Genomic DNA, 26,597 nt, shown 5'->3' with positions numbered 1-26,597 from the left:
TGAAATATGTGTGTGTCAAGACATTTTTTTTCTCTTTACAATGTAGTCCTTCAGGATCTTTTTTTTTTTACTAGACATTTGGGAGAAAAATGCAGAGATGAGTCTATAGTCTTCAGTTCTCATGTGCTAAGAGTTTGTCATTTGTCAGTGCCTGGTGTCATGATTCTCAATTGGAAAGCTTAGATTCTCCCAATGTGGACTGTCTGCTATAATCTAATACTTTTTCACACTCCTGTGTGATATGTCTAACCATGTGTACTGCTACAAGTATAAGTAGTTGTCTCATTTACAAGTACTGTTGATACCAGACTATTTCAGGAATCCTTTTTAATCTTAACTGAACTGTTGCCAAATGTGAGCTTATATTTTAAACCAAAATATATATTTAGAATATATATGCATTTTAAGACTTTTTCTTTCTCTTAGAGCTGATTTGTTTTGTAACCAACCACAGTATCCATCTGATTCATACTGTTATATTTATCCTTCCTATTAGAAAAATGGCAAAGCATAAAGTAGATGCTTTTTGTTCTGCTTTCTAAAATATTCAGTGGACTTTGTGGGAAAAGTAAATATTCTGATCTGTGCATAGTTTGCCTGTGTCTGAAGTTTTTCAAATCTGTTTTCTTTTTATCAGTTACTTATATGTCCTCCAGTCACCCAATTCTTCTATGGACATAGGGAGTTTTTCTCTAATCTGCTGATTCAAGGAGACTCTTCAGGGAGGCTGTGCATTTGGAGTGTACCTGATACACTGGAACAACAAGATTGTGCAAAAGGTAGGTGTAACTAGTTTTTTTTTCCTAGGTCTGTTCGAGTATCTTTTTTTTTCATGTGTGTGTTTTGTTGCTGGATAAAGCTCTGCTGCTTTTCCTACAAATAGTATGAAGCTTTTCTGTTGTACTTTTCTTTCAATTCCTAGCCTCCTGGTAGAGTTGTAGTAACTTGAAATTTTTAATGTAAAATGAAAATCTTACACTATATGTGTTTCAGTTATTACTTTTTAATTGCTTTTTTCCCTCTGTTCCAGCTATGTAGTCTGGAAGTGCCATGTGCTGTCTGCCTATGTAATAATTCCTTGTAGCTTAAATGATACACTTCTGCAGTCTCTCATGTATTGTTTCCTTGTCTAGCTTCCCTCAGGTAGTCACTGAATTGATCTCCAGAATGCGTCTTTCACTTTGTGTTGTAAACCAGTAATAGTTGTACTTTGAAATCTTTTAATAAAAACATTCCTATTTTGGTTCTTTAATTTTTTTTCTTTGTTTTAACAGGACTGCAAACAACAACTTCAATATCCCTCCAGGAAGCTTTTGATAAACTTACTCCTCGCCCAGCTGGAATTATAGACCAACTAAGCTTAATACCAAACCTCAAGGAACCACTTAAAGTTACTGCCAGTGTGTACATTCCAGCCCATGGGCGGTTGGTTTGTGGTCGGGAAGATGGCAGCATTGTTATTGTACCAGCAACCCAAACTGCTATAGTTCAGCTTTTGCAGGGAGAGCATATGCTTAGGAGAGGTATGCTTATCAGCTTCTGAAAAGCACAACTGTGTTACAGTGTGTGTTTATCACTAGGTAACTGAAATATGAAATAATCAAAGTGAACAGTAAATATAGAAACTGTGTAGCTATATTCTTCATAACCCTGATGTTATATTGTGATGAGGAAGCTAGATAGTGAATTAACTATGTCCAGTCTAAATGTATTTCTGAAGACAGGTTCTTTCAGTGTAGTTCACATGTTTCTCCTAGGTTTCTGAGGTGCAATAGCAGAGATGGGCAGTGCATTCAGCTGAGTGCTGAGGTACCTGTGAAGATCTCTGCAAAAATAACACATTTAAATTATAATTTCTTCTAGTGTATTGTGTAGTTAGTGAATGTGATACATAGTCCTGCTGTTGTACTTTGTGATGCTGGATAATGTTTGTACTTTCAGGATTTGGAGTTTCAGATAAAGTATTTTTGTTGCAAATGCTGGCAACTGGGAAAGATATGTGAACATTTTTCAAGTGTATAAATAAGTATATATGAAGTTGTCAGTTATTTCGTTTATACAAACAATTATTTTTAAATATGAGCTTCAGTTCCTATAAATTGGTGCATTATTCTGCAAATCACTGTTGGTGATTCTTATGCTCAGAAGTGCTTGTGTTTCCTATGCAAGATTTGCAGTTCTTGCTGGAAAGCATCATTAGAGTAAGAAAGTTCAGCTGTATCATGTGCTTATTGCATTGAATACTTGGCTGTGGTATTTACTTACCTTCTTTTGTTAAATTTGGTGACTAAAAAGGCTGTTTCCAAAAGCTATTTTTCATTAGGTGTAAGTGTGACTATGTTTTTTAACTGATCTCTCAGTAAACATGACTCTTTGTCCCTGCATTTTGTTCACCAAAGTTGTTTTTCTTATAAATCTGTCATTGAACTGTTCTGCATAGGCACTGTTGTGGCCATTGCAAAATGAGATTTTGCATGTTTTCTGGTACTTCTGTATTTTGATTATAGCTGTAGATAAATTAATGTTTGAGTGGAAAAGGCTTGATACTTTTCTTCTTTTTCCAAACCCTCTGTGGCATGTGGTGGCTTTGTTTGTTTTCTGGTTTTGCTCTTGATGGGATTATCTCAGGAGGGAAACTGTCTTAAAACAGCTGAAAATTGTGAGATCGTGCAGCCAGATGAGTCACTGAGTCTATGTAAAATTAAAAAAACAAGACAAAATGAAACAAACAAAGCAGGGCAAATACTTCAAAAACATCTGGCAAAAAATGTACTATGTTTGTTTTTCTAATCATATGCAGTGCTCTGTTTTGATTATTGCTCTATCAAAATTAAAAATGTTTATTTTCCCTCTTTTCCTCTTTTCTCACTCCCTGACCCTGACCTTATCCCATTTCTCAGGTTGGCCACCTCACCGAACTCTCAGAGGTCATCGAAACAAAATTACTTGCTTACTGTATCCTCATCAGGTTTCTTCTCGTTATGATCAAAGGTATTTGATCTCAGGTGGTGTGGATTTCTCAGTCATCATATGGGATATATTTTCTGGAGAGATGAAACATATCTTCTGTGTACATGGTGGAGAAATTACACAGCTTCTAGTTCCACCAGAAAACTGTAGTGTAAGTTTTGAATAATGTGTTCTGATAACCTGTCAAACACTTTCCATAAACGCTACAGCCCCTTCCTGAATTCCTTCTTGAAAATGCGAATGCAATATGAAACACCAGAGCTTTAGCTCTAAGCTCAAGTGTGACCCTTACAGATGTTTAAAATTAACTTAATTATCCTGTTAATTTTGGTTGTGTTCACATCGTGATTTGGTTACAGAAATGACTAAAACTGGTAGGAAAAATGGGTATTAAACCATTGCTAGCTAAGGGAATTTTTGACTCTATATAATTTGTACAGCATTAGTGGTGGAAGATTATTTCTACCACGTGAAGTAAACTTATTTCTGTGATGAGGTTTGAGGCTAAGAGGCACTCAGTTAGCCCATACATTCTGAATGGCATTTTATTTTCTGTAACTTGGTTGAGCAGGAAGAATTTAATGCATGTAGTGACATTGATTTACTTCAAAATGATGGTTGCTTTTTTTTGTTCAAGACAATTTGTTTGCTTTTTGTTTCCTTTTTTTTTCCTTCCCCTCTAGTTGTTTTTCTCTTTTTGAACATTCCTCTGCTTTGTTGTCCTCATTTTCATTCCTGTGTTTCCCTAGCCCACATCCTGTACCTCTGCGCTGCCTCTCTCTGCTGAGATGCTAATCTTCCTTGGATGTACCTTTACAAGCATTTGTAACTTAACATGTAAATCTAAGCTAAATATAGATGCGAAGTTTTGAATTTAAACCAAAATATTAACATATACTCCAAGTCTGGGAAAAGTTGGAAGAAAATGTAAAGCTATTAAAATTATGTATGGAATAGTTCTTTCAGAGTGGCTTCACTTGTCAAAGTATTCCTGAATATGTGTGCCAGGATCTGAGTGTTCTGTCTCATGAATCATAATACCTGGCCTTACTTTTTTTTCCTTGTTTTAGTAAGGTGGATGTATCAGTGTTAGCTAAAATATTTCAGCCTCCATTAGGATTAATCAGTATTTCTTTGTTTCTTTTAAAGGCAAGAGTCCAGCACTGTATTTGCTCCGTGGCCAGTGATCACTCCGTAGGTCTTCTTAGTCTGCGTGAGAAAAAATGCATCATGCTGGCATCCCGCCACCTCTTCCCCATTCAAGTGATCAAGTGGAGGCCTTCTGATGACTACCTGGTAGTGGGGTGCTCTGATGGGTCCGTGTATGTCTGGCAAATGGATACTGGTATGGTTATAGTCAGGCATTGTTTAATCCATTTTCTTAATAATGCTTGGTAATCCATGTAAGGTGCCTTTGAGAGAAGTGTTATTTTTTGTCACGTTTTCTATCTCTTTCTCCCCATGTTCTCAAAGTTTGTGGATTTGTTATGTATGTATTTCAGTATTTAAAATGACTTGCTTGGTTTTGAAGAAGCATAACTTGTTTTGGCCATCTTCTCCATGTGTTCTTTCCCACTTGTCAGTTTGTCAGCATGTCTGCTTCCTCATTTTGCTTGAAAGCTTGATGTAGAAGTGCAGCACCTTAAATACCATCATTTTTTTTCTCTGCAAAGTGAAGGATAGTGCTAGATTCTGTTTTTTTTTTTTTAATTATTATTTTTATTTTTTGTCTGGAGTTTGTTTTCTTTTGTTTTTAAAGGGGCTAGCGTTCCCTTTAGAGAAAAGTCAGAATGGGCAACAAGGCCTGAAATTGTAAGCTTGATTTTAAGAAATGTCTCACTTAGAAGGGAGAAAGTTTGGAAAAAATATGTCTATGTATGTGCTGTATGTAACTATCTTCTCATGCCTTAATTCATTGAGGAAAAAAACATCCCAAACCTACAATAGTATCTAATTATTATTTTCAGCTTATTGTGAAATCAAGATGAGGATTTCAGCCCTGCTTACAGCAGTGTTAAAACTAGGTGATCTTTAAGACCTCTTTCAACCATAGCCATTTTGTGATTTTTTTTTTTTTTTTTTTTTTTTTTTTGTTTGTTTCTGAAGTTTAGGGAAGAAAATGGAATCTGAGATCCTTTATGAGATGTTTAAGCCGTGATGGTAGGTGGGTGGGAGAGGAAGATCAAAGCCCTGAGAGCAAACCTTTGCTCCATGCTGGGCCATGCAGTCTCCAGTGTTTCTGTACTACAGGATCACACTGTATTTTTTTAAAACTTGTTTTAGATTTTTGTTAATATTTTCTTTGCACACTTCAACCTCTTTGAAATTTGGGAGAATTCCATTCCTTCAGGAACATTATTTCTAAAAATAGCTGTTAACACATCTGAAAATTCTACACGTTGCATCCTGCTGTATTTGTGATTTGGGGAGCATTCTGTGTTGTTCTTGCTTAACCTGCTGTTTTCTACAATGTTTGAAGGTGCTCTGGACAGATGTGTGATGGGAATAACAGCAGTTGAAATCCTGAATGCCTGTGATGAGGCACTGCCCGCAGCTGTGGACTCCCTGAGCCACCCTGCTGTCAACTTGAAGCAGGCCATGACACGACGCAGTCTGGCTGCCTTGAAGAATGTGGCACACCAGAAGCTGCAGACCCTGGCCACCAACCTGCTGGCTTCTGAGGCATCTGACAAAGTAAGCTACTTTCTGCTGGCTCTACTTCCAGTGCAGTATCTGAACCATTTTTTTTTTCATGAATAATTCAATAAGATATGAGAAGGCTTCATTGTTTTAACTGAAAGATTCTTATCTAAGCCACTCTGATGTTTTAATAGAAAGTCCTGAATTTGCTCCGTATGGTCTTGCTTTGGTCCTGGAATCATAGAACCATTGAAGTTTGAAAAGACCTTAAGTTGATGTATCTTGTTTATAACTCAAACTTCTTATAATTTCTTTTTATGATTGTGACTCATGAAAGAAATTAAAATATTTTTCTATAAACCTGCTACTGCCTTTTCAAGACGGAAAATAACATTCTTCTCATTAAATGTGGGTCTACATAGTAATGTCAGTATGCATTTAATACGTTAATATTCTCAGTATCTGTTAAGAGCAAATAAAATGGTGAGTTCAGGTGCTTCTCTGAATGTTTTCTTTGGTATTGCATATGAGTGTACAGTTCAGGTACCTAAAAAAAATAAAGAGAGGCAAAAGAATATTCTGACTACAAACAAAGTGTTTTCAGAGCCCTGTGGTATCTACACTTTTATTATTTCAGTCATCTTTATCCCAGGTATTAAAATTTCTAGACATGAGACTAGTGTTAGATTTAATTTGTCAACATACTAAATTCATTAGCAGGAGCAGTTTTTTAATTTTTTTTTTCCCTGACCTATAGGGTAAAACAGTTATGTTTCCAGAAGCAAATATAGAAAGCTGGAGGTTGGTAGAGAGGGGTAATTGCATTATGAAAAATGTATGCTGAAAGAACTGCTGCAATTTCTCTTGCTGATCTTTGCTCATTAGGGATTTCTCTTACTACTCTTTTGTATAGAAGTTAAGGACCTTTCTGAGGGAAATCCACAAGGAATCACCTTTCTGACTACAGCTGCTAGGATGTAGCTAGATGAAAGAGAAGGGTGCTGATTTTTGAGTTTGTTTATTGGAGTGGGAAGATAAAGCATGGTTTATAGCAAGCAAAATGGTCATTACTCCTTGCCTTTGCTAGGAAAGCTATGGTTCTTGGGATATTTTATTTCACTGTTAGGGGCATTTAGGGATCATAATGATGAATTTGTTAAATTGAGACCATCACAATCCAAAGATTGTTTTCTCTACTTTTGATTTTGTTTTGTGTGAGAGCAGATTTCATAATATTGGAAGGAATATCCAGGAAACTAGAAAAAATAGCCTCAGAGTTGTGTATTGGAGAATTATGTGAGAAGCTGTCCCTGCCCTGAACAATTTGCTCTGTTGGGTCCTGCTTTGAGCAGAGATTGGGATTAGAGGATCTCCAACCTCAGCAATGCTGTGACTCTTTGTCCCTTACATCTGTAAAATCAATAAATTAGGATAAATATTCTGATTCCAAAATGCTGCAATTCATTATTTTTCTTTCCATAGTAGACTTTAAAGCTATTACATTTGATTATCCTGTCAATGCAATGGTACTCAAAAATGTTACCAGAATCCTAGAAAAAACAGCTTCCTTTTTTTTTTTTTTTCTTGTCACTGAACGTACTGGTAATGTTCTGGTAGGCTGAGCTGTTACCAGCAGGGAGCAGCAGACAGCTGCTTCTAGTTTCACATTGAATTTTATTTCATTTTTTTTTTCATATCTTTTGTTCTGCCTGGAAAAGAGCTGCCACTTAAAGAGAGCATTCTTTAGAATGACATCATCTTGCTTCTACAGATGTGTGCTCAGATTTGTGTACTGCATTCCTACTGAATCCAGTATGACTGTCAGCATCACTTAATTATTAATGCTGTGCTTATATATGCAGTGCAGATGTTTGTGTTCTCTGTGCAGGAAGCACTAATGTGGAGGTACTGCTGCCTGCAGAGGAATGGTGCGTAGCGCTGCAAAAGGGTTTCAGTCCCACAGGGCAATGTGGATTAGTAACAAAAAGGAGTTTGATTATTTTTGCTCCTAATTTTATCATTTACATCATTACCAGAGACCTTGTATAAAAAAATTCCTACATGACATTCAAAGAAATTAACTGTGTTTTTGTAATAAATGAGGAATGTGTTAATCAGTGAATTTTAGAACAGGATTTGTACATTCAGTATTTCTTTCTGGTTCCTATTACTTTTTCCTTCTTATGGGAAAATTATTTAATAAGCATCATTTGTGTGTTTTCCAGATTTACTGTAGAAAAAGCAGGAGCAGGACATCTTATCCCAGCACTAACTGAAATCCTTTTCAAGGCAGCAAGTTGTCTTGTTGGAGGCAAAATAAGAGTTTTTACAGAAGAAAAACTGGCCTCAAAGAAATAAATGAGCTCTAGGTTTGAAAATGCACCTGTCTGAAAGGCTTAGCTACCTTGATGAGCAGAATAAGAACAACCTCTGTAGGCTTCAAAGCAAGAGAGGCAAAATGAAAGTTCTAAGACAAGGCTGGTCTTCATGCATGCAGTGCCTGAATCTTAGCTGAGGCCAAGTGGAAATGCCAAGTACTATTATTGAGAATTGCCCTCTGAAAGTAAAGCAGTGGGTGTAGCAGGCTAGCCAGGAGTTGTACTTGCTCTCTTCCACTTAGGCTCCACACAGTAAAATGTGGACATTCATCAAAATATGAGCAGCCTTAAATTAAGAGTGAAAAAGAAAAAAAAAAACTTAAAAATGATATTAGGTAGAAAAATAAAGGTGATTATATCAAATGTAGTAATTTGACTGGACTAGTTTTAGGTTAACAAACTTTGGGTAAGCAATGTTCATTGAGAACTAAAGGAGCAGTGAGAGGGCACTTCATCTACCTACCTACCTACCTATATCTATACATATTTTTCTTCCCTCCGGTCCTCTTGCTATGAAGCCTAGAGAGGTTGTTCTCGTTCTGCTCATCGAGGTAGCTAAGCCTTTCAGACAGGTGCATTTTCAAACCTAGAGCTCATGTATTTCTTTGAGGAGGCCAGTTTTTTTTCTTCTGTAAAAAGCAGTCTCATTCAAAAACAAATACTCTATATCTCTGATAATAGTAAAATGTAGCAGTAACAGAAAAAGCAGTGTAATTTGAGATACAAAAATCTGTGAATGGAAACCTTGGGAATTAAAATAACATAACTTATTTCTAAACTAAATTCATACCCTGAAACAGTCAATGACCCTGATATGGTGAATATTATATTTCTTTGAGCTAACAGCAATTTAAGGATCATTACAAGTAAAATTGAAAAACTATGTATGTACATAATTTCAGAAGCCAGACACCCATTAATGAAATCCTGTATGAAACTGGCAGTAGCCAAGGAGCTGTAGGACTAGCAATGTTTACTGTCCTGGAAAAAGTACTTGAGAGATAAAGTAAATGCTCGGTAGACATGTGTCCAATTTTTTGATTATAGGGTGTTAATATTTAACGAGAGGTAAATATGTTTGCTTTTGTGATTTTTCATGATAAATGCACCTGTAAAAGTTCCAACTGTAGAGTTCAGGGGCTGAAATTGGCAAGATAATGAGAGTTTTATGTATTTTTAAAGTCAGCAGGTTTTCAGTGATGGATGTTCTTGTAGTCTAGGGTATTTAAAACTTTTTAAGATGTACTGTTTGGTTCGTGTCTGTGGAATATAAGAATGCTTAAAGAACAGAACAGAAGCATGTTCTAAATTAGTGTATGTACAGAATGTGCAGATGTTTGTGTGAGTTATCAGCTATTTGTCCAGTCTGACTTATACCACTGTATATATGCATACATGTTTGTAAATATACCGTGTATATGTAATAGCTGCAAGCCTTGTTACTTTCAAAATAACCGCTGTGAAATCCACATTTACATTTTTCCTTATCTGGAGTTCTATTTATCTGATAAACTTGTTAATCACTTGATTGTATTTTAGGATTTTAATATTTGAAAACAAATCTGAAATTGCTGTTGCTATGAGAATAGCAGTGAAGAACATTAGAATACATCTTCATGTTTTATATCCATATGATTTTTCTAACTTTCATCACCTTTCAAGAATTAAATACAAGAAAAGTGAAAGTTATCCACTAATATTTATCCAGCAATAATTTTGAAATACTTTTTTTTTCTCTTGTAGGGGAATTTACCTAAATATTCACATAACTCTCTGATGGTTCAAGCTATAAAGACTAACTTGACAGATCCAGATATACATGTACTCTTCTTTGATGTGGAAGCACTGATAATTCAGCTGCTGACTGAAGAGGCCTCAAGACCCAACAGTGCCCTCATTTCTCCAGAGAATTTACAGAAGGCCTCTGGTGGGTCTGACAAGGGTGGCTCCTTTCTGGCTGGTAAGCGAGCAGCTGTTCTCTTCCAGCAGGTCAAGGAAACCATCAAAGAAAACATAAAGGAACATCTTCTTGATGATGAAGATGAGGATGAAGAATCAATAAGGCAAAGAAGAGAAGACAGTGACCCAGAATATCGTTCTAGCAAATCTAAACCCTTAACTCTACTAGAATACAACCTAACCATGGATACAGCAAAGCTTTTTATGTCCTGTCTTCATGCCTGGGGCTTGAATTCTGTTCTAGATGAGCTCTGCCTTGATCGTCTTGGGATGCTTAAGCCACACTGCTCAGTGTCCTTTGGCCTTCTTTCTAGAGGAGGCCACATGTCTCTGATGCTTCCTGGCTACAATCAGCCTGTAGGCAAACAGTCATACGATGGCATGGAGTTGAGCAGGAAGATGTCCATTACAGAAGGACTGGGAAAGGGGACATACAGTGTGTCACGTGCTGTCACCACCCAGCACCTCCTGTCTGTCATCTCACTGGCAAACACACTGATGAGCATGACCAATGCAACCTTTATTGGAGACCACATGAAGAAAGGCCCAACCAGGTAGAACCAATTTGTACCCCATTTAATGTGTGACAGGTTCAACTCAGTCAGTTTTGCTATGAAGTTTAGTGTATCAGGTGACGATGAAAACCTTAAGTACTCAGGCAGCCAGTGTATTTCTTCTTTCATGACAGTACTATTCTTTTTATGTAAAGGTAGCATTGTTGCTTTTAATCAGGTTGCAGAAGTTTAAATGTGGGCTGCTGTTAATGTAATATGTTAGTGTTAATATAATATAGGGCTGGAAGGACATTTTGTCCTTTTTAATATTATTTGGGTTTAATTAGATTAAAGAGTAGGTCAAATTCTAGGCAAATCAAAGCGTACAAAACCAAGTAAGCTGGGAATTGTAAAAGAGGTGCTTCTTTGGTGTCAGCATGACTGTTCTTTACTGACTGCCTTTCAAAGTTTGTTTAGACACAGGATCTTAGAAAGTAATCTTTATTCATTTTTCTCCCCTTTTTTCCTTTTCCTTCCTTATGCTCCCTCCTTTCCTCCTTTACACACATTGTGTTCAGACCACCCAGGCCAGGCACTCCTGAGATGTCAAAAGTGAAGGCACCACCGTCGATGGCAAGTCATGCAGCCCAAGGACAAATTAAGCAAGGTAGAAATTGCTTTCTTCAGAACAATTTCATGCCTCTACAGCTCTCCACACTGAAGTTATCATGTTACTATCATGTGATAAAAATCTGCTAGCTTCCACATGAGATACAAATGTAGTGTTACATTGTAGGTAAGAGTTGTAATGACTGAGACCTTTTTAAGAATCAGTATAAAGTTCTGATAGTGTCATGGATTCATTCCCTGACATGAAATTTTTGCGTGTTTTTAGTGCTCCCAAACATGAAGATGTTGAAGTGTCCATAAGACACTCACATTCTGTAAAACAGTGTTTTACAGAGTAACAGAAAAATGTTTATCAAAAATATAAACTGAAGTATAAAGGTAAAACACACATAAACATGTAAATATTTCCTCTTCCTTTTTAAAAGGAAGAATATTTTTAATACTGCTTCTACCACTGCTGCTCTTTCCTTTCCTTGCAGTTATGAAAGATGCTAGTGGATTATACTGGATTATTTTGTAGTCTGCATTCTCCTTCCTGTCTTAAGTACAGTGGCTAGATAGAAAAAATAGAACAACATATAAGAGAAGGATGGAGATAAGGTTAGACTTCAGTTCCTGAAGTGGCGGGGAGCAGCACAGAAGCAGTCCCGACGAGAATGCAGGGATGGAGGAGGTGCCTCATTCTCTGCTGAATTAAAGAGCTGCTGCTGTTCACTGCGGCCACGCAATTTACTCTGTATCTCAACAATTTCTAAAACGGTTGCATTTTGCAGAAATGAATGCTTTATTACTGTGGTATTTTATGGATATTTATCTTTTATGTTTTGAATATCCCTTGTGTATGTCCTTACCTTATCTTTAAGCAGCAGGACTGCTCTTGTATTAGAAAGCTGGTAAGCACAGCAGGTAACTGATAGATCAGTTGTGATTTTCATCGTTCACACCCAAAAGTGAGGGATATGTGTATCTGAAGAGGAAGCTTGCTCATCAGAGATACTTGTGTTTGTACTCTTGTGCTAAATAAGCATTTGTTTTCATCTGTATTTTGGAAGAGGAAGCCAGTTTCAGGAGCGATATGCATCAGGTATTTCATGTAAGGATCCTACAGAAATAGAGAAAGTAGCAGTCAGTAACAAAAAATAACAGCACAGTATGGCTCTTGCTTCTGCAGTTTACTTTTCTTTGAAAGAAGTGTGCATTATTTCACAGTGATAGTATCTCTTGGGCAAATTCAATGTCAGAAAAAGTACATTTGTCATGGATAGCATGTGCTTTTGTTTTTAAGTGTACAGTTATATAGCAGTTATCCTTTCCTGAATGAGGAGAATGTCACTTTTCTTTTGAAAGATCTTTGGTGATTATGATGTTGGGCATACTTTAGACACCCAGTGGAAATACTTTTTAACTTCATCAGAAACAATTGATTTAAAAAAAAAAAAAGAAATCTTATGCATTGTCAAATATGGAAAAATACTGTTGTTCCTGAACTATGATGTTTTGGGGTGTTTTTCCTCTGTTTGGCAGTGTGTCTTGAATGCTTCTAGGGCTGAGAGTTTGAGTGGTACCCTTAAGTCATACACTTACATCCCATTGTGTGCTACTCACAGCATCTTGGCTCATTAATTACCAGTGCTTCTTAAAAATCTATTACTATAGATACTATTAATGCATAGTATGACATGCTGCATGTCCATCTATTTGACCTGTATTTGTCCTGAGCTCAGCACATCTCTGTGCTACTCTGCTATTGGGCCAGCTGCTTCCATCACAGTGATTGTTACACTTATTGACAGTTGCAGACAGAGAACATCAGCAGCAAAGAGCGAAATTTCAAAGACTTTGGTTTTGTTTTAAGAAACAAACAACAAAAAAAGCACACAGAAATTTTGGTTTATTTTCCATAAATTGAACAGCTTCTTTTATGCATCTGCTGAAAGCAGTTTTTGTTGTGAAATGACTTCTGCTGCTCATGCTGTCACTGTACACGTGCCATCGTGCTTGCATTCATGTGGAAGGCATGGCAAAGTATCTCTGATGCAGATGTCCTCCATGACAATAGAAGTTCACTGCATGAAAAGCAAACTGAAGACAATGCTTAATCTGTTCAGGAGCTTGAACCCATTGTTATTCTGCAACGGAATAAAAGAGGGGGATTAATTTGAAGATGCTTGTGCATGACATATGGTAATTTCTCAGCAGGAAGGAAGTGTCAGATAGGGACCTCTAAATCTCCACATTGACCTCTGGTTGTGGCGCGTGTGTGCCATAAGGTTTGCTTGTCTTTTTATGTGATAAAGTTCAACAATGAGCATTATGGAAGTATAATGTTTAGAACTGATTTTAAATTGCATTTGCACATGAAATTACGCAGTTTACAAAGTAAATACATCACAGCTGGTGCTTGGAGCATGTGCTTTCCTGTCAGCTTGCCTGTAGTGTTACCCTGGATGCCTTACATCCGTCTGCTTTATGTTCTCAGCCCTTTCTCTGGTTTAGGATCAAGCTTGTTTTAATAGAGACAGATTTAAAATAGAACTATGTTAAAACTAACGATCAGCAATATTTTCTCTGACGTTCTACTTGAACAGGTGGGACAGCCCAGGTTTGAACGGGATTGTTTCTGGGTTGTTGTTTGGTTGTAATGAGCAGTAGAAATTCTAAATCTGTCTTGGTATGGGGAAAGTCCAGAAACAGAAGCAAAACTCCTGTTTTGAAATGCAGTCAACAGTGCCGCCGAAGTGAGCCCCAGCTTTCTAAGCCCATAGTTGTAATCTTTTTATTTGCAAATACTTTCTTCTCAAAACATGCGAATTTATGTTAGTGAATCTGTTTTTCTGTAGTTGCATGTCTTCTTCCCACTGACACTTTGCTTCTTGTAAAGTCTAGAAGTTTTTTTAAGTTTAATATTATCACAGTTTTGCTTTTTGTTCCTTAGTGGTACTAATCTGTTTTTCAGAAGCTGCTATCCTCACTTTCCTTTTTTTTTTTCTCTTTCTTTCTTCTTCTTTCCTCTACAAGTTGCTCCTGCTGTCTCTTCTAGCACTGAAGCTGGTCACTCTGGCTCTGACACTGCTCCTCCTTTACATACCTGTTTCTTAGTAAATGAAGGTATTCTTTCCTCATTTTTTCTATCTATTTGTCTTTTACTTTCAACTAATGTTCCTTATCATTGTTATGAAGTGACTTTAATTTGTTCTATGGAGGTAGTTTTTGTTTTAAGGAGCAGATGCAGCGAGTTTATTTTTGCATAGGATGTTGTTATTGCTGGTAGAGGGTGAACAGATGTGGTTTGTCTGTCCAGGAGTTTCTCTCAAAGTTCTGTTCTCAATGTCCATGTCAAAGGTTGGATTTCAGACCGCGTCAGGTTTTGCTGTTGCTTTTTGACAGTACAACCTTTTTTAAGTAGGAAGAATGTGAGTGACTGAAGCCACACCATGTGCAGTTTGTGTCCCATTGCTGTACTTGCATGTTACTTTATTTATGAAACTGAAACACACCGAACTTCGTGTCACCTAAGTCTGGATTTTAGTGCTTATGAAAACAAACTGTTTAATTAAACTACTTGGGGTTTGTCTTTATTTTTTTCTAGTAAATGTTTATCTGCACTGGGAAGAATGACTTTATGCCCAACCTGACCCAAACGAAACTAGCCTGCAACACCTGTATCACTGCAGGGATGCTGTTTTAAGCCTTTGCTTTGATACCTTATTGCTAAGCCATAATCTTTTGCTTTCTCATAGGAATTTTAGGTATTAACTGTTTTTGTTTTGTTTTTTTCCATGTGGCATCACGAAAAGCTTTGGTAATTAAAATACTGAGATTTTTGTCTTCACCATTGCTGACAAATTAAAATTGGAGATCCATATGCTCACTGGAAATATCTTTCATGCTTCTCCAGTCAAAGTAGCTCATAACAAGAACATGTTTCTGGTATACATTACAAGAATTTTAGGATCTGTGTTGTTTGAAGTTAACATATTTCTCTTTTTACTAAATAATACTGCAGGCTTCCAGTGTGAAGCAGGGTTTAGATGGGAAGAGTGAGGAGAATAGTAGACAAATGTGTGCTTTTATGTTCTAGCATAACTCTTCAAGTAGTCTGTAATCTTCCTAATGGTAATTTCTGTGATTAGCTTTCCTTAAATGAATGGTATCAAACTTGCATGTAGGACATTTTGTGGAAATAAGGGAAACTGCTGTAACAACAGATCATTGAAGTTGGTCTTTTCTGTACTTAGTGTGTTGAACATACTCTGAGGATTGCGAGTTTGAAATTCACACCAGTGTGTCAGTACAGTTACATTTCCTTTTTGAGAGAGGATAAAGAATGCTTCTGATGTGTCCTGTCTTCTGTGTTTGAACAGGATGGAGCCAGCTTGCTGCCATGCACTGCGTGATGCTCCCTGACCTGCTGGGGCTGGACAAGTTCAGGCCGCCTCTTCTGGAGATGTTGGCTCGCAGGTGGCAGGACCGCTGCCTGGAGGTGAGTTTGTATGCTCACAGAATCACAGACCAGCTAGATTGGAAGAGGCCCCGGAGTCCTCCAGCCCCACTCTGCCACAGGCTAGTTGCCCTCTCCAGTTCAGGCTGCCCGGGGCCCCATCCATGACCTTTGTCTCCTGGGGCATGGGGCGCTCACACTTTCCTGAGCAGCTTGTATTCAGCAGTCATTTCCTCTTAGTTTCTTCCTTTTTTTTTTTTTTTCAGTGCTCATTTCTAAAACCCCAAATAACATGCTTTCAGATATCAATCAGTCTCTTTAAATCTTTATTCCTTTGTATTAAACTGGTACGTTATTTTAGATAAGAAATGGGTTCTGTGATATGCCTCTGGATGGCAGCCTTGCTTCACTGTAACCAAGAGCAAATCACTGAGAGACCTCAGGACAGCCCAGTTCCCAGCAGCAGAACTGTCTGCACTGCCTTGATGTACAGGGAGGAGAAGATCTGTGGGGGTGAGGAAGGAGAGGCAGAAGTGATTCATGTGTTGCAGTATTTGAATTTTTGGTTACTTTGGTTTTTATTTATGCAGAGTACAGCTTTATATACCTGTCCAATGTTGATGGCTTTTATTAAGCTCATTTTTCCTTAATATAGAACGTACTTTCTGACAGAAATTTTTGTAGTTGTTGATTCTAGATTCAGGTGGTCAATTTTCCAGTTAACCTCTGTCAAAATGTTGAAAAAATGATTGTGTTGCTGTGTTTTTTTAGTTTTTTTATTTATGTTTTTTTTTACCTTTTATGTGACATATACTGTATATACTTGTTTCTAATGGAATTCCTGGATTAAAGTTTTTCATACTCCACTGTGAATCTCTTTAGCATAAAAAACTGACCTGAGTTTTTTTTTTTCCCAAGAGGTTGCTCAGTTGCTTAATTTGTTGGAGCTTGTATACAGCAGTCAGTAAGTGGTTTGTTGCCAGCAGTGTGACAAATGACTGCTAGGCCTTAATACTGCACCTATGCTACTGTGACAGAAATTTTGTTGAATGTGCAGCTTTCAGAGTAGGAATGGAGGAGCAGAGCTGGATTATAGGCTGTAGGCCTTCAGCAAGCTTGAAACTTAATGGGGAATAGGCTTTTTGCTTGCTGGCTGCCTGTTCTTTTGCTAGATAGGATATACCGTGAGACGGTTTCCTGAGAGGATAATTGCCTTGAAACTAATTAGGATTTGTAAGCAGGTAAGCAGTAGGAATCAAGTTTCTGGATATCCTGAGGTGTCAAGTTAGCATTTTGCTGGCTCCTGCTTGCCCACAATTTTCTGTCTTAACCTTGATTGAGTCACATAACTTCCTTGTGTGTTGCTCAGTCTTCCATATTGCACGCAAATGAGATTATGTCACTTGAAAATTGTTCCTTTGGGATTTTTGTTTTGCTGCAGTACTGGAACATCTACCTACAATACTTAGAAAAATTATTTATTTGCTGCATATCTTGGAATTTTGGACAGTTTTTGTTAGAAAGAAGGGTGATCACAATTTGTTTTCAGAAAATTCAAATTTTGATGACGTTTCAGTGCATGGGCGCTACTTTTCTGTGAAAGGCAATAACTATTTCACTGGATGGAATGTGAGCCACCTTATTTCTTTCATTGGGAAACCTTAGTTACTGTTCACTTCTGGGGATGTGAAGTAGCCTCTGTGCTGAGAAAGATTTTCTTACTGTGCCTAAGTCTCATTTATGTCCTCTGTTGGGAGTCATCATAGTTTGGGGTTGTCCTGTTTATGGCCATGTTGCTTCTATATTTAAATTGGAGAGGAGCAGGGAAGAATGTGGGTTTTCTAAAAGCTATTTTCAATTTTCTATGCACATTTGGTTCTTTTCTTTTAAGTGATGCTTTCTTTTTTTGTTTGTTTGTTTTGTTTTTGCTAAATTATACTGATAGCATGTTGATAAATACTTAATGTTTGAGTTTCTGTGATGTTCTGCTTGGTTTATAGGTAAGAGAGGCTGCCCAGGCCCTGCTGCTAGCAGAACTGAGGAGGATTGAACAGGCAGGCCGGAAGGAGACCATTGATGCTTGGGCTCCATATTTGCCACAGTACATTGACAGTGTCATATCACGTAAGTGATTGTGTGATTAATTAGAAAATAACTTGGTAGATGGATGAAGGGGAAAAAAAGAATTCCATAAACCAGTTCATTAACAATATTGCAAACTTGGGGAAACAGGCATTCAAGTTATGCATGAAAATTTCTGGGATGTATTTTGGGAATTTCAGGGAAGAAGCCTGCTCTGATAAAGGCTGATATAATTACCAAAGAGTCTGTAATAAGATTATAGAAATGGTTATGAAGGGATTCTTTGGCATCCCCAAAGTATAGAAGGATTCTGAACGGAGCTGACTGCAGCTGCATGTAGGATTAGGTTCATAGGTTCATTAGGTTGGAAAGGACCAACAAGATCATCTAGTCCTACCATCCTCCCATCACCATCCCTACCCACTTAAATACTAAATCAAATCCCTTAGCACCTCATCTAAACACTTCTTGAACAGCGCTAGGGATGGTGCCTCAACCACCTCCCTAGGCAGGCCATTCCAGTGCCTGACCACTCTTTCAGAGAAAAAATGTTTCCTCAGGTCTAATCTAAATCTTCCCCGGCGCAACTTGTGGCCATTCCCTCTCGTCTTGTCATTATTTATCAGGGAGAAGAGGCCCACCCCCTCCTCACCACAACCCCCCTTCAGGAAGTGGTATAGTGCACTAAGGTCTCCTCTGAGCCTCCTCTTCTCCAGACTAAACAATCCCAGCTCCTTCAGCCGCTCCTCGTAAGACTTGTGCTCCAGACCCCTCACCAGTGTTGTTGCCCTTCTCTGAACACGCTCTAGGGCCTCAATGTCCTTCTTGTAGTGAGGGGCCCAAAACTGAACACAGTACTCGAGGTGCGGCCGTACCAGAGCTGAGTACAGGGGGATGATCACCTCCCTGCTCCTGCTGGCTACACTATTTCTAATACAGGCCAGGATGCTGTTGGCCTTCTTAGCCACCTGCGCACACTGCCGGCTCATGTTGAGCCGAGCATCAACCAACACCCCCAGGTCCTTTTCCTCTCTACATTCTTCAAGCCATTCTGCCCCAACCCTATAGCATTGCATGGGGTTATTGTGGCCAAAGTGCAGGATCCGGCACTTGGTCTTATTGAACCTTATCCCAGTGAGCTCAGCCCAACTATTCAGCCTATCCAGATCCCTCTGAAGGGCCTCCCTACCCTCAGGCAGTTTGACACATCCTCCCAACTTGGTGTCATCTGCAAACTTACTGAGGGTACACTCAATCCCCTCGTCTAGGTCATCAATAAAGATACTAAACAAGATGGGCCCCAAAACTGACCCTTAGGGGACACCACTCGTAACAGGATGCCATCTGGACTTAACTCCATTAACCGCTACCCTCTGGGCACGGCCCTCCAGCCAGTTCTCCACCCAGAGAAGAGTGAACCTGTCCACACCATGGGCTGCCAGTTTCCTCAGGAGAATACTGTGGGAGACCGTGTTGAAGGCCTTGCTGAAGTCTAGGTAGACTACATCAACAGCCTTTCCCTCATCTACCAGTCTGGTCACCCAGTCATAGAAGGAGGTGAGGTTGGACAAGCATGACCTGCCCTTTGTGAACCCGTGCTGGCTGGGTCTGATCCCCTGGTTGCCATGCACGTGTCGTGTGATCTCCCTCAAGATCATCTGCTCTATAACTTTCCCTGATACTGAGGTCAGGCAGACAGGCCTTGTGGGACCTCTCCAGATAACCAGGAATGCTGATAGATGGAGAGAAATTTTCCTTAGTTTTTCTCTTGCTGTTAATGTATTTGTAAAAGGGTTTCCTGTTCTCCTTTACAGCAGTAGCCAGTCTAAGTTCAAGCTGGGCTTTAGCATTTCTAACTTTCTGCCTGCAAATCTTGGCCAGTTCTCTGTAGTCACCCCAGGTAGCCTGTCCCATCTTCCAGAGGACATAGACTCTTCTTTTCTCTTGGAGTCTCAACAAAAGTTCCCGGTTCATCCACACTGGTCTTTTTCTCCTCCGGCTCGACTTACGGGACTCAGGGACAGCCTGCTTCTGCACCTTTAAGATTTCCATCTTGAGGAGCATCCAGGCTTCCTGGATCCCTTTGCCCCTCAGGAGTAAGTCCCAAGGGACCCTTGCAACAAGCATCCTGAACAGGTCAAAGTCTGCCCTCCGGAAGTCCAAGGTAGCAGTTTTGCTAGTCACCCTCTTGACGTCACCCAGAATAGCAAACTCCACCATTTCATGGTCACTCTGGCCAAGACAATCTCCAACCTTCACATCTCCTACTAGTCCTTCCCTATTAGTGAAGAGCAGGTCTAGCAAGGCATCTCCCCGGTAGGCTCTTGCACCAGCTGTGTCAGGAAGCAATCATCCACACATTCTAGAAATCTCAAGGACTGCTTCCTCTGCGCAGTATTATATTTCCAGCATATGTGAGGGAAGTTGAAGTCCCCCATGAGAACGAGTGCTGGCCATCGTGCAACATCTACGAGTTGTTTATAGAACCTTGTCTATTTCTTCATCCTGACTAGGCGGTCTATAACAGACCCCCACCACGATGTCACTCCTAAAGACTATCCCCCTGATCCTTATCCATAGAGACTCTACTTTATCATTTCCAACCTCAAGCTCTTCAACATCAAAACACCCTTTGATATAGAGAGCTATGCCAACACCCTTTCTTCCCTGTCTATCCCTTCTGAAGAGCTTCAATCCCAATGAAGTAGCCATCAATCCCAGTATTCCAGTCATGGGAGAGGTCCCACCATGTTTCTGTAATAGCCACAAGGTCATAGTTAGCCTGCCTCACAATGGCTTCAAGCTCTTCTTGTTTATTGCCCATGCTGCGTGCATTGGTGTAGATGCACTTCAGCTGAGATATCTGCCTCACTCCTTTCTCCAGCACAGCCTCCTTAGGCTCTTTACTGGTGAGCCCTGTTTTATCCCCTTCCCCCGTCACAGCTAGTTTAAAGCTCTCTCAATGAGTCCAGCTAGCTCCTGTGCTAGGATTCGTTTCCCCCTTTGAGATAGGTGCATTCCATCAACAGATAACAGGCCAGGAACCGAGTAAACTGCCCCATGGTCAAAAAACCCAAAGTGTCTGTCTCTACACCAACCTCTCAGCCAATTATTCATCACCTGTGTTTTCCTAGCCCATTCTGTGTCCTTCACCACCCCAGAAGGTATGGAAGCAAACACCACTTGTGCTCCCACCCCTTGAACTAATCGCCCTAATCCCCTGAAATCTCTTTTCATAGTTCACAGACTTCTCTGAGATACTTCATTGCAGTCTGCCTGAACTACGAGTAACGGGTAGTAGTCAGTGGGGCGTATCAAATTCGGGAGTCTTCTAGCAATGTCCCTGATCCGGGCCCCAGGGAGACAGCACACTTCCCTGCGGTTTGGGTCTGGTCTGCAAATGGGGCCCTCAGTTCCCTTTAGAAGGGAGCCACCCACTATGATCACCTTCCTTTCTTTCTTGGCAGCAGCAGTCTCAATGCACGGAGTTGACTGACTGCCTTGCCGTTGGTGACCTCCTGCGGGAATCTTCCTGCACTTCCCCCCTTATCTCCTCTTCAACATCCAATACTGCAAATCTATTGCTTAGGGGGATCTGGGGACACAGGGATGTGTTCATCACCATGTGTTGAACATTTGGTGCAACTCTTGCCTCGTTGAGTGTTCAGAGCCAATGTTTACCCAGGGCTGCAGAAAGATATTGGGTGAGGATGGCTCTGCAGTTATCAAGAATTCATTAGGCAGTAATTGGTGGTGATGGTTAATTGGGTGAGCATGAGATTACAGTATTTCCCTTTGAAACATAGAACATTCTTCTATCTTATCCCATTCATAAATGTCTAAAACTATAAGTTAATGGACTCTAGGTCATTAGAAGGTTAAGCTCATTTTGCAGAGTGGGTGTGAAAGATGCATCTTGCAGTGTTCTGCCAAGATTTCTTAAACTGTACCAGAAGTATATCAAGAGTGAGAGCTGTTCTGTTTTAATCTCTCTTGCAATTTATAAAATGCATGTAGCAATAGGTCATTTCCTACAGCCCTCTGCAGTCTTCTTTTGGTAATTTCACACCATCCTCCTGACTTGGCTTTGCTTATTGAAATGCCAGATTAGATGCGCTGTTACCAGCTCCTATGAATCATGTACTCTTCTAATTTTCTCTGTATATTTCCTTCCCCTTTCCTGATGTCATCTGTAGTAACACAGTCACATTATTCATTAGGTCTCCTTTCTTGCATATTTACTTGAAGATAATTTAAAATACTGCTGCAAGTGCAATTTCTAACAGTATTTTGGTTGCTTCGTATGGTCATAAGAGAAAGCACTGTTTTTTGTAGCAGTATTACAAAAAAGTTGTTTTTGAGCATCTTCATGACCTCATTAAAGGCATTAACTGAAGAAATCAAATGAATTACTGTTAATACAAATCAAAAAAAAAAAAAAGAACTCAAAACTGTAAGCTGAAACAAACAGTATTTTGATTTGATTATGGATCTGACTGGATTAATTTAAAATGTCACTTGATCCCATCTGACAAAATACTGTCAGTTAAAATGTTCCACTTGTAGGTGGAATGATAAAGGGAACTTCTTTAAGTACTCTTCCTGCAACTTGTGAAAATAACCTGTGTTTCTGAGTGATTGACCTTATTTAGAACAATTGGCTCATGGGCAGAGAAGCACTTTAACAGGATTTAATATTATTGAGGGCACGAGTTTTCTATGTACTTAGGACCATGAAACATACATACTTACCAAAACATCAGGCTTCTGATGGTGACTGTGTACATACATCTTGCAGTAATACAGTGATACGTAATGTACTATTCCTTCTTCACATAAACTAAGTCACTACAGACCACTGTTTAATCTACATTTTTCTCCAGGGATATGTCTCCAGCTATTTTCATATTATTCATTTTTATTAAAGCAGTGATTGTACAGACTCTGTACATTCTTAGAGTCCGTACAATCACTGCTTTAATAAGAATGAATTCAGAAGTCTGTCAGCATCGTGCAGTACACCATTCAGTTGTCTGTCCGTAGTCTTGCCGTTATAGGATGATGTCCAAACACATCTCCATATGCATGAAAGTAAAAAATATATGTATTTTTGTGAATGAGAATGTAGTAACTTATACTTAAAATGTACTACTTTTACTTAATCATGAATGGCTGCTGCCTTACTTTTATGATTCTTCTTCCACTGGGGAATGTAGCTCCTGTTCAGAGAAGGATCCCTGTCAAATACAATTGATTTTAGAGAGGTGTGTAATAATCTTATTAAATCTAAATTGGATGCATAATTTCATAGGATTCACTGTGTTCAGGTGGTGCTGAGGATTTGTTGGTGAGGCAGAACTATTGTTAATTGCAGCCTTCAGGCATACAGACTTTGCCTTATAAGGGATGCTGCTGCACAGCCAGATGTGCAGCCAGGCCATCAGCAAGGCATGAGAGCATGTTGTACATACATGCCAAAGAGCCTCCATTCAAACTGATAGAGACTGGTGCTGTTCTGAGCACTAGGAATTATTTTTTAATTGTTTTTTGGTGAGATCGGTTGAGCTCAGTTTGCGGAGTACAGCTGCAGTTGCCCTTCAGTCTCACAGTAGCTGCTGTGGCATCTGTTGATGATCACTGATTCCTCTGGAGTGAAACAGTGACCTTGTTAGGTGCAAGGTTGTGGACAGTCATGGTGTTGCGGTGCATATAAGGCACATTGTAAGGCCTGCTTGCTTCAGCCACCGGCCTGCTTCCAGAGCAGGATCTCATGCTTAATGTGCTGAAAAACAGCTGCTAACTCACACTAATTCCAGCACTTCTTATTTGTGGTACTTCTCACTACTTAAGCTCTGTTGGGTGGGAGTTCGGAAAGAGCATGCTGCCACATTCCACATGTGTATAGTTGGAGACAGAAAGTTTTATTCTACTTTTGTGCCTGTGCTCAGGCTGTAGGCATGGCGTGTGTAGCTGAGTTTGTGGTTCTGAGTGGCAGAGCTGGAAGTTTGTTTAACAGTGGTACTGGCTGTGTGAGCATCCATGGAGGTGCTGGCACCCCAAGGAAAAGCAGTGATTGTGGTATCAGGATGGAGTAATTGAATAACTGAGGAACTACAAAGCTTGCTTTTGTAGGAAAAGTGTACAGATCTTCCCTTAGTTCCAGTATAACACATGGTAAAAGTTGACTTCTTGTTTTAAAAGGTCTGGGGAGGGATTGTGGGGAATGAATATTACTTCGAATGGCCCAAATGGATGTGGTTAGTTTCCGAAAATACAGTTTAGTGCTGGAAAGGCAAGTAGAAGGAATGTGATAGATCAAGAAGTACTGCTCTCTTTCCTTCATCTTCCATGTCTTTGTGTCCTCACTTAATAGGGAGGCATAGAATATTATCAGCATGTTTCCATTCTGCCCATCTTACTGCACTGTGGTAGTTCTTAGATGCATGATGTGGAAAAAGTGCTTTTCTTGGACATGGCAGGTTCCTTTGTAAGTGAAACAAATGTAACCACTAATAGAGGCTTGCTGCTGATATATTTAGTCATGCATGTGTTTAATTGTCTCTTGAATGTCTCAGGAGTGTGGTATTAGCAAAGAGAGATGAAATCTTCTCTCCATTTGTATGTGTGCACAGATCCAAGGGCAACTGGGAGTAGTACTGTACTTGTTGAGACCTAGTGAAACGTGCATGCCTCTCAACTCCTTGATGTGCAAGGAAAGTAGCAAGGCAAATTTGCAGTGGATTGTCTTTTAATAATCTTTTGTCTGATGCAAGAGGGAGCATCGTGGACAATAGAAGTACTTATTTTTGACCTTGTGCTTGAATCATGTTGCCACTTAATGCAAAAACTGTATGCTTAGGCAGGTTTTATTCTCATACCTGGCTTTGCATTTTGAGGAACTCAGTAGAGTTGGTTGGTGCACGCTGAATAGGGCATCTTAGGAACTATTTCCAGGAGGCAAAAACACAGTCAGTGCTTAGTGATGTGCTCATTTCCTGATTGCTTCGTATAGTGATTGTACTGGAGTGCAATTGTAGGTAGTCCTTACCAGGAACATCAGCCAGCCTAAGGGGAAAGCACTGCAGAAATGAAGGAGAAAAGCCATGCCTAACTGTATCCATTTGTTGTTTACTGGGTATCCTAGCTGTTGGGGTGAGTCTGAACAAGAATACATAGTATGCAGACACTGAACCAAAGTGTTTCAGACTTTGTCCTGAAGTGTTCTTCTCTTAAGCATATTAAAGATGTTGCTGTCCTGCAGGAAGGCTCCTCCTGGTTCCAGTGAAGTGGTGCTCTGCCCGATTTGTGTCACATGTGTATTATCCCCTCCTCGTTTCTCAGTGGCCAGCTGAGAGAATTATGGCTTTAGAGGATAGGCAGCATGGTCAGGTGGATTCCTTCTTAAAACTTTAATTTCAGTCTTATATCAATTTCTTTTTTCATGTCAAACTTCGATGAGTAAAAAGAAAGGGGAAATCCTGCTGTATTTATTCTCAGAGCATGTTTGTTGAGCCAGCTTTATAGTTCTATGTTTTATCTAAGCTTTATAGTTCTATGTTTTAGTCTTTGTATTTGGCTGTTAAGCTGTAGGTTATGAATATGAAATGTTGGAAATGAATGTGACATAATGATTTGAAAGTGTTGGAATTTGTTTTAGTCACTGATATTTTTCTGGCTTGCACACAAAGGAGAGCTTTCAGAGCTTCATGCTGTACCTGCTAAGGTTGTCATGTAGCCTTTACCTGTGCCTTGTTTCACAACATGTGATTGTTTCTGCACAGTCTGTAGTGAATTCTCCATGAGAAACAGTTGTCAGTTCAAAAAAGGAAAAATGTTACTTCTTGCTTATTTTGGAGAGAAAAGATGTCTTCATTGTAGGATGGATTCTGCAAAAGAAATATTTTTTTTCTTATTTAACAAATCTCTTTGCTGAATTTTGTATTCTTACTCATTTTTCTGTTACTCAGTGTAATGTCTTCTGAAAATGCTGAGGCAGGTGTTTCCATAGGCCCTGTGCAGCAGAACCCCCAAGTGTTCCAGCACAAGGTCTGCCTACCCAGCAGTGCAGAGACTCATGTACTTTAAAATATGTGGTGTTACTGCTGATACAAAAATGGTTCCTATGTCTTTAATGGAAAGCAAAAGGTTATCTGGTCGTGCCCTTTGTGTGCATGCTGCAGGCAGGCAGGCAGTGTGCACTGGGAGCTGCCAGATCGATCGGGTGCTGTGCACTGAATTAATTCTGGGCAGGAATCTGCTGCCAGTGAATGCTGCCTAAAAATTAGGACTGGATGCTGCTGCTGCTTCCCATACTGCTAAGACCTAATGTCTGCATCAAACTATTATTTCTTGTGAAGTGGAAACATTAAATAATGGGACAGCATGAAACTGAGGAGAGAACAATGTAAGAATATACTTATAAATTTCTTTGCTCTTATCATAACCCATTCTGGTAACAAAAATAAACATTGTAAGTCTATAACAAATACAGTGTTGTCATTTTTATTAATATATTTCTACTAGATACATCTGTCTGTTAGGAAGTTTTATTTAAAAGATTAATTGAGCAAAACTTTATAACTTCAGTTGAATTAAATGGGAGTTTTCATTGAATAAGGATACTGTGATTGGACCTTAAAGACCACTGTATGTCCATGTGGTTGGTCACTCTGCTCCAACAAGGTCTTACTTCGCAGAGCACAAATGAAATAGATCTGCACTGCACTATTTTGGTGTAGTAATTGAATAATGAGTTTATGATGTTACAGTAAATAGTGAATTGTAATCACAGAGACATTTGAGTTGGAAGGAACCCTTAGAAGTCATCCTCCCCTGCAGTGCACAGGGTCACCCACAGCTCCACCAAGTGCTCAGAACCTCATCCATCTTGACTTCGGGTATCTGCAGGGTCAGAGCACCACCACCTCTCTGGGCAGCCTTTGCCTCACTGCCCTTATTGTACAGAACTTCCTTGTATCCAATTTAAATCTCCCTGCCTTTAGT

At 39.4% G+C, this 26,597-nt stretch overlaps 1 protein-coding gene across 2 annotated transcripts in view; it reads left to right on the top strand.

The window, feature by feature from the left end:
* The window catches only part of WDR7 (WD repeat domain 7), a 111,826-nt gene that overhangs the window by 15,191 nt on the left and 70,038 nt on the right, over nt 1-26,597 (top strand). The window contains exons 10-20 of one of the 2 annotated variants that reach the window (XM_065747094.1): nt 638-779; nt 1,275-1,523; nt 2,901-3,121; nt 4,120-4,315; nt 5,450-5,664; nt 9,732-10,501; nt 11,020-11,108; nt 11,962-11,964; nt 14,090-14,179; nt 15,436-15,554; nt 17,513-17,636. In XM_065747094.1, coding sequence (XP_065603166.1) covers nt 638-779; nt 1,275-1,523; nt 2,901-3,121; nt 4,120-4,315; nt 5,450-5,664; nt 9,732-10,501; nt 11,020-11,108; nt 11,962-11,964; nt 14,090-14,179; nt 15,436-15,554; nt 17,513-17,636 — 2,218 coding nt within the window. The remainder of the gene's footprint in view (nt 1-637; nt 780-1,274; nt 1,524-2,900; nt 3,122-4,119; nt 4,316-5,449; nt 5,665-9,731; nt 10,502-11,019; nt 11,109-11,961; nt 11,965-14,089; nt 14,180-15,435; nt 15,555-17,512; nt 17,637-26,597) is intronic. The other variant, XM_065747093.1, reaches the window with a different exon arrangement.

Source organism: Cyrtonyx montezumae, unplaced genomic scaffold (genome assembly GCF_038088225.1).
Source record: "Cyrtonyx montezumae isolate F1298 unplaced genomic scaffold, pur_monq_1.0 scaffold_41, whole genome shotgun sequence".
Lineage (NCBI taxonomy): Eukaryota > Metazoa > Chordata > Aves > Galliformes > Odontophoridae > Cyrtonyx > Cyrtonyx montezumae.
Note: the sequence above shows the minus strand (reverse complement) of the source record. Positions and strands in the feature narration are given on the sequence as shown.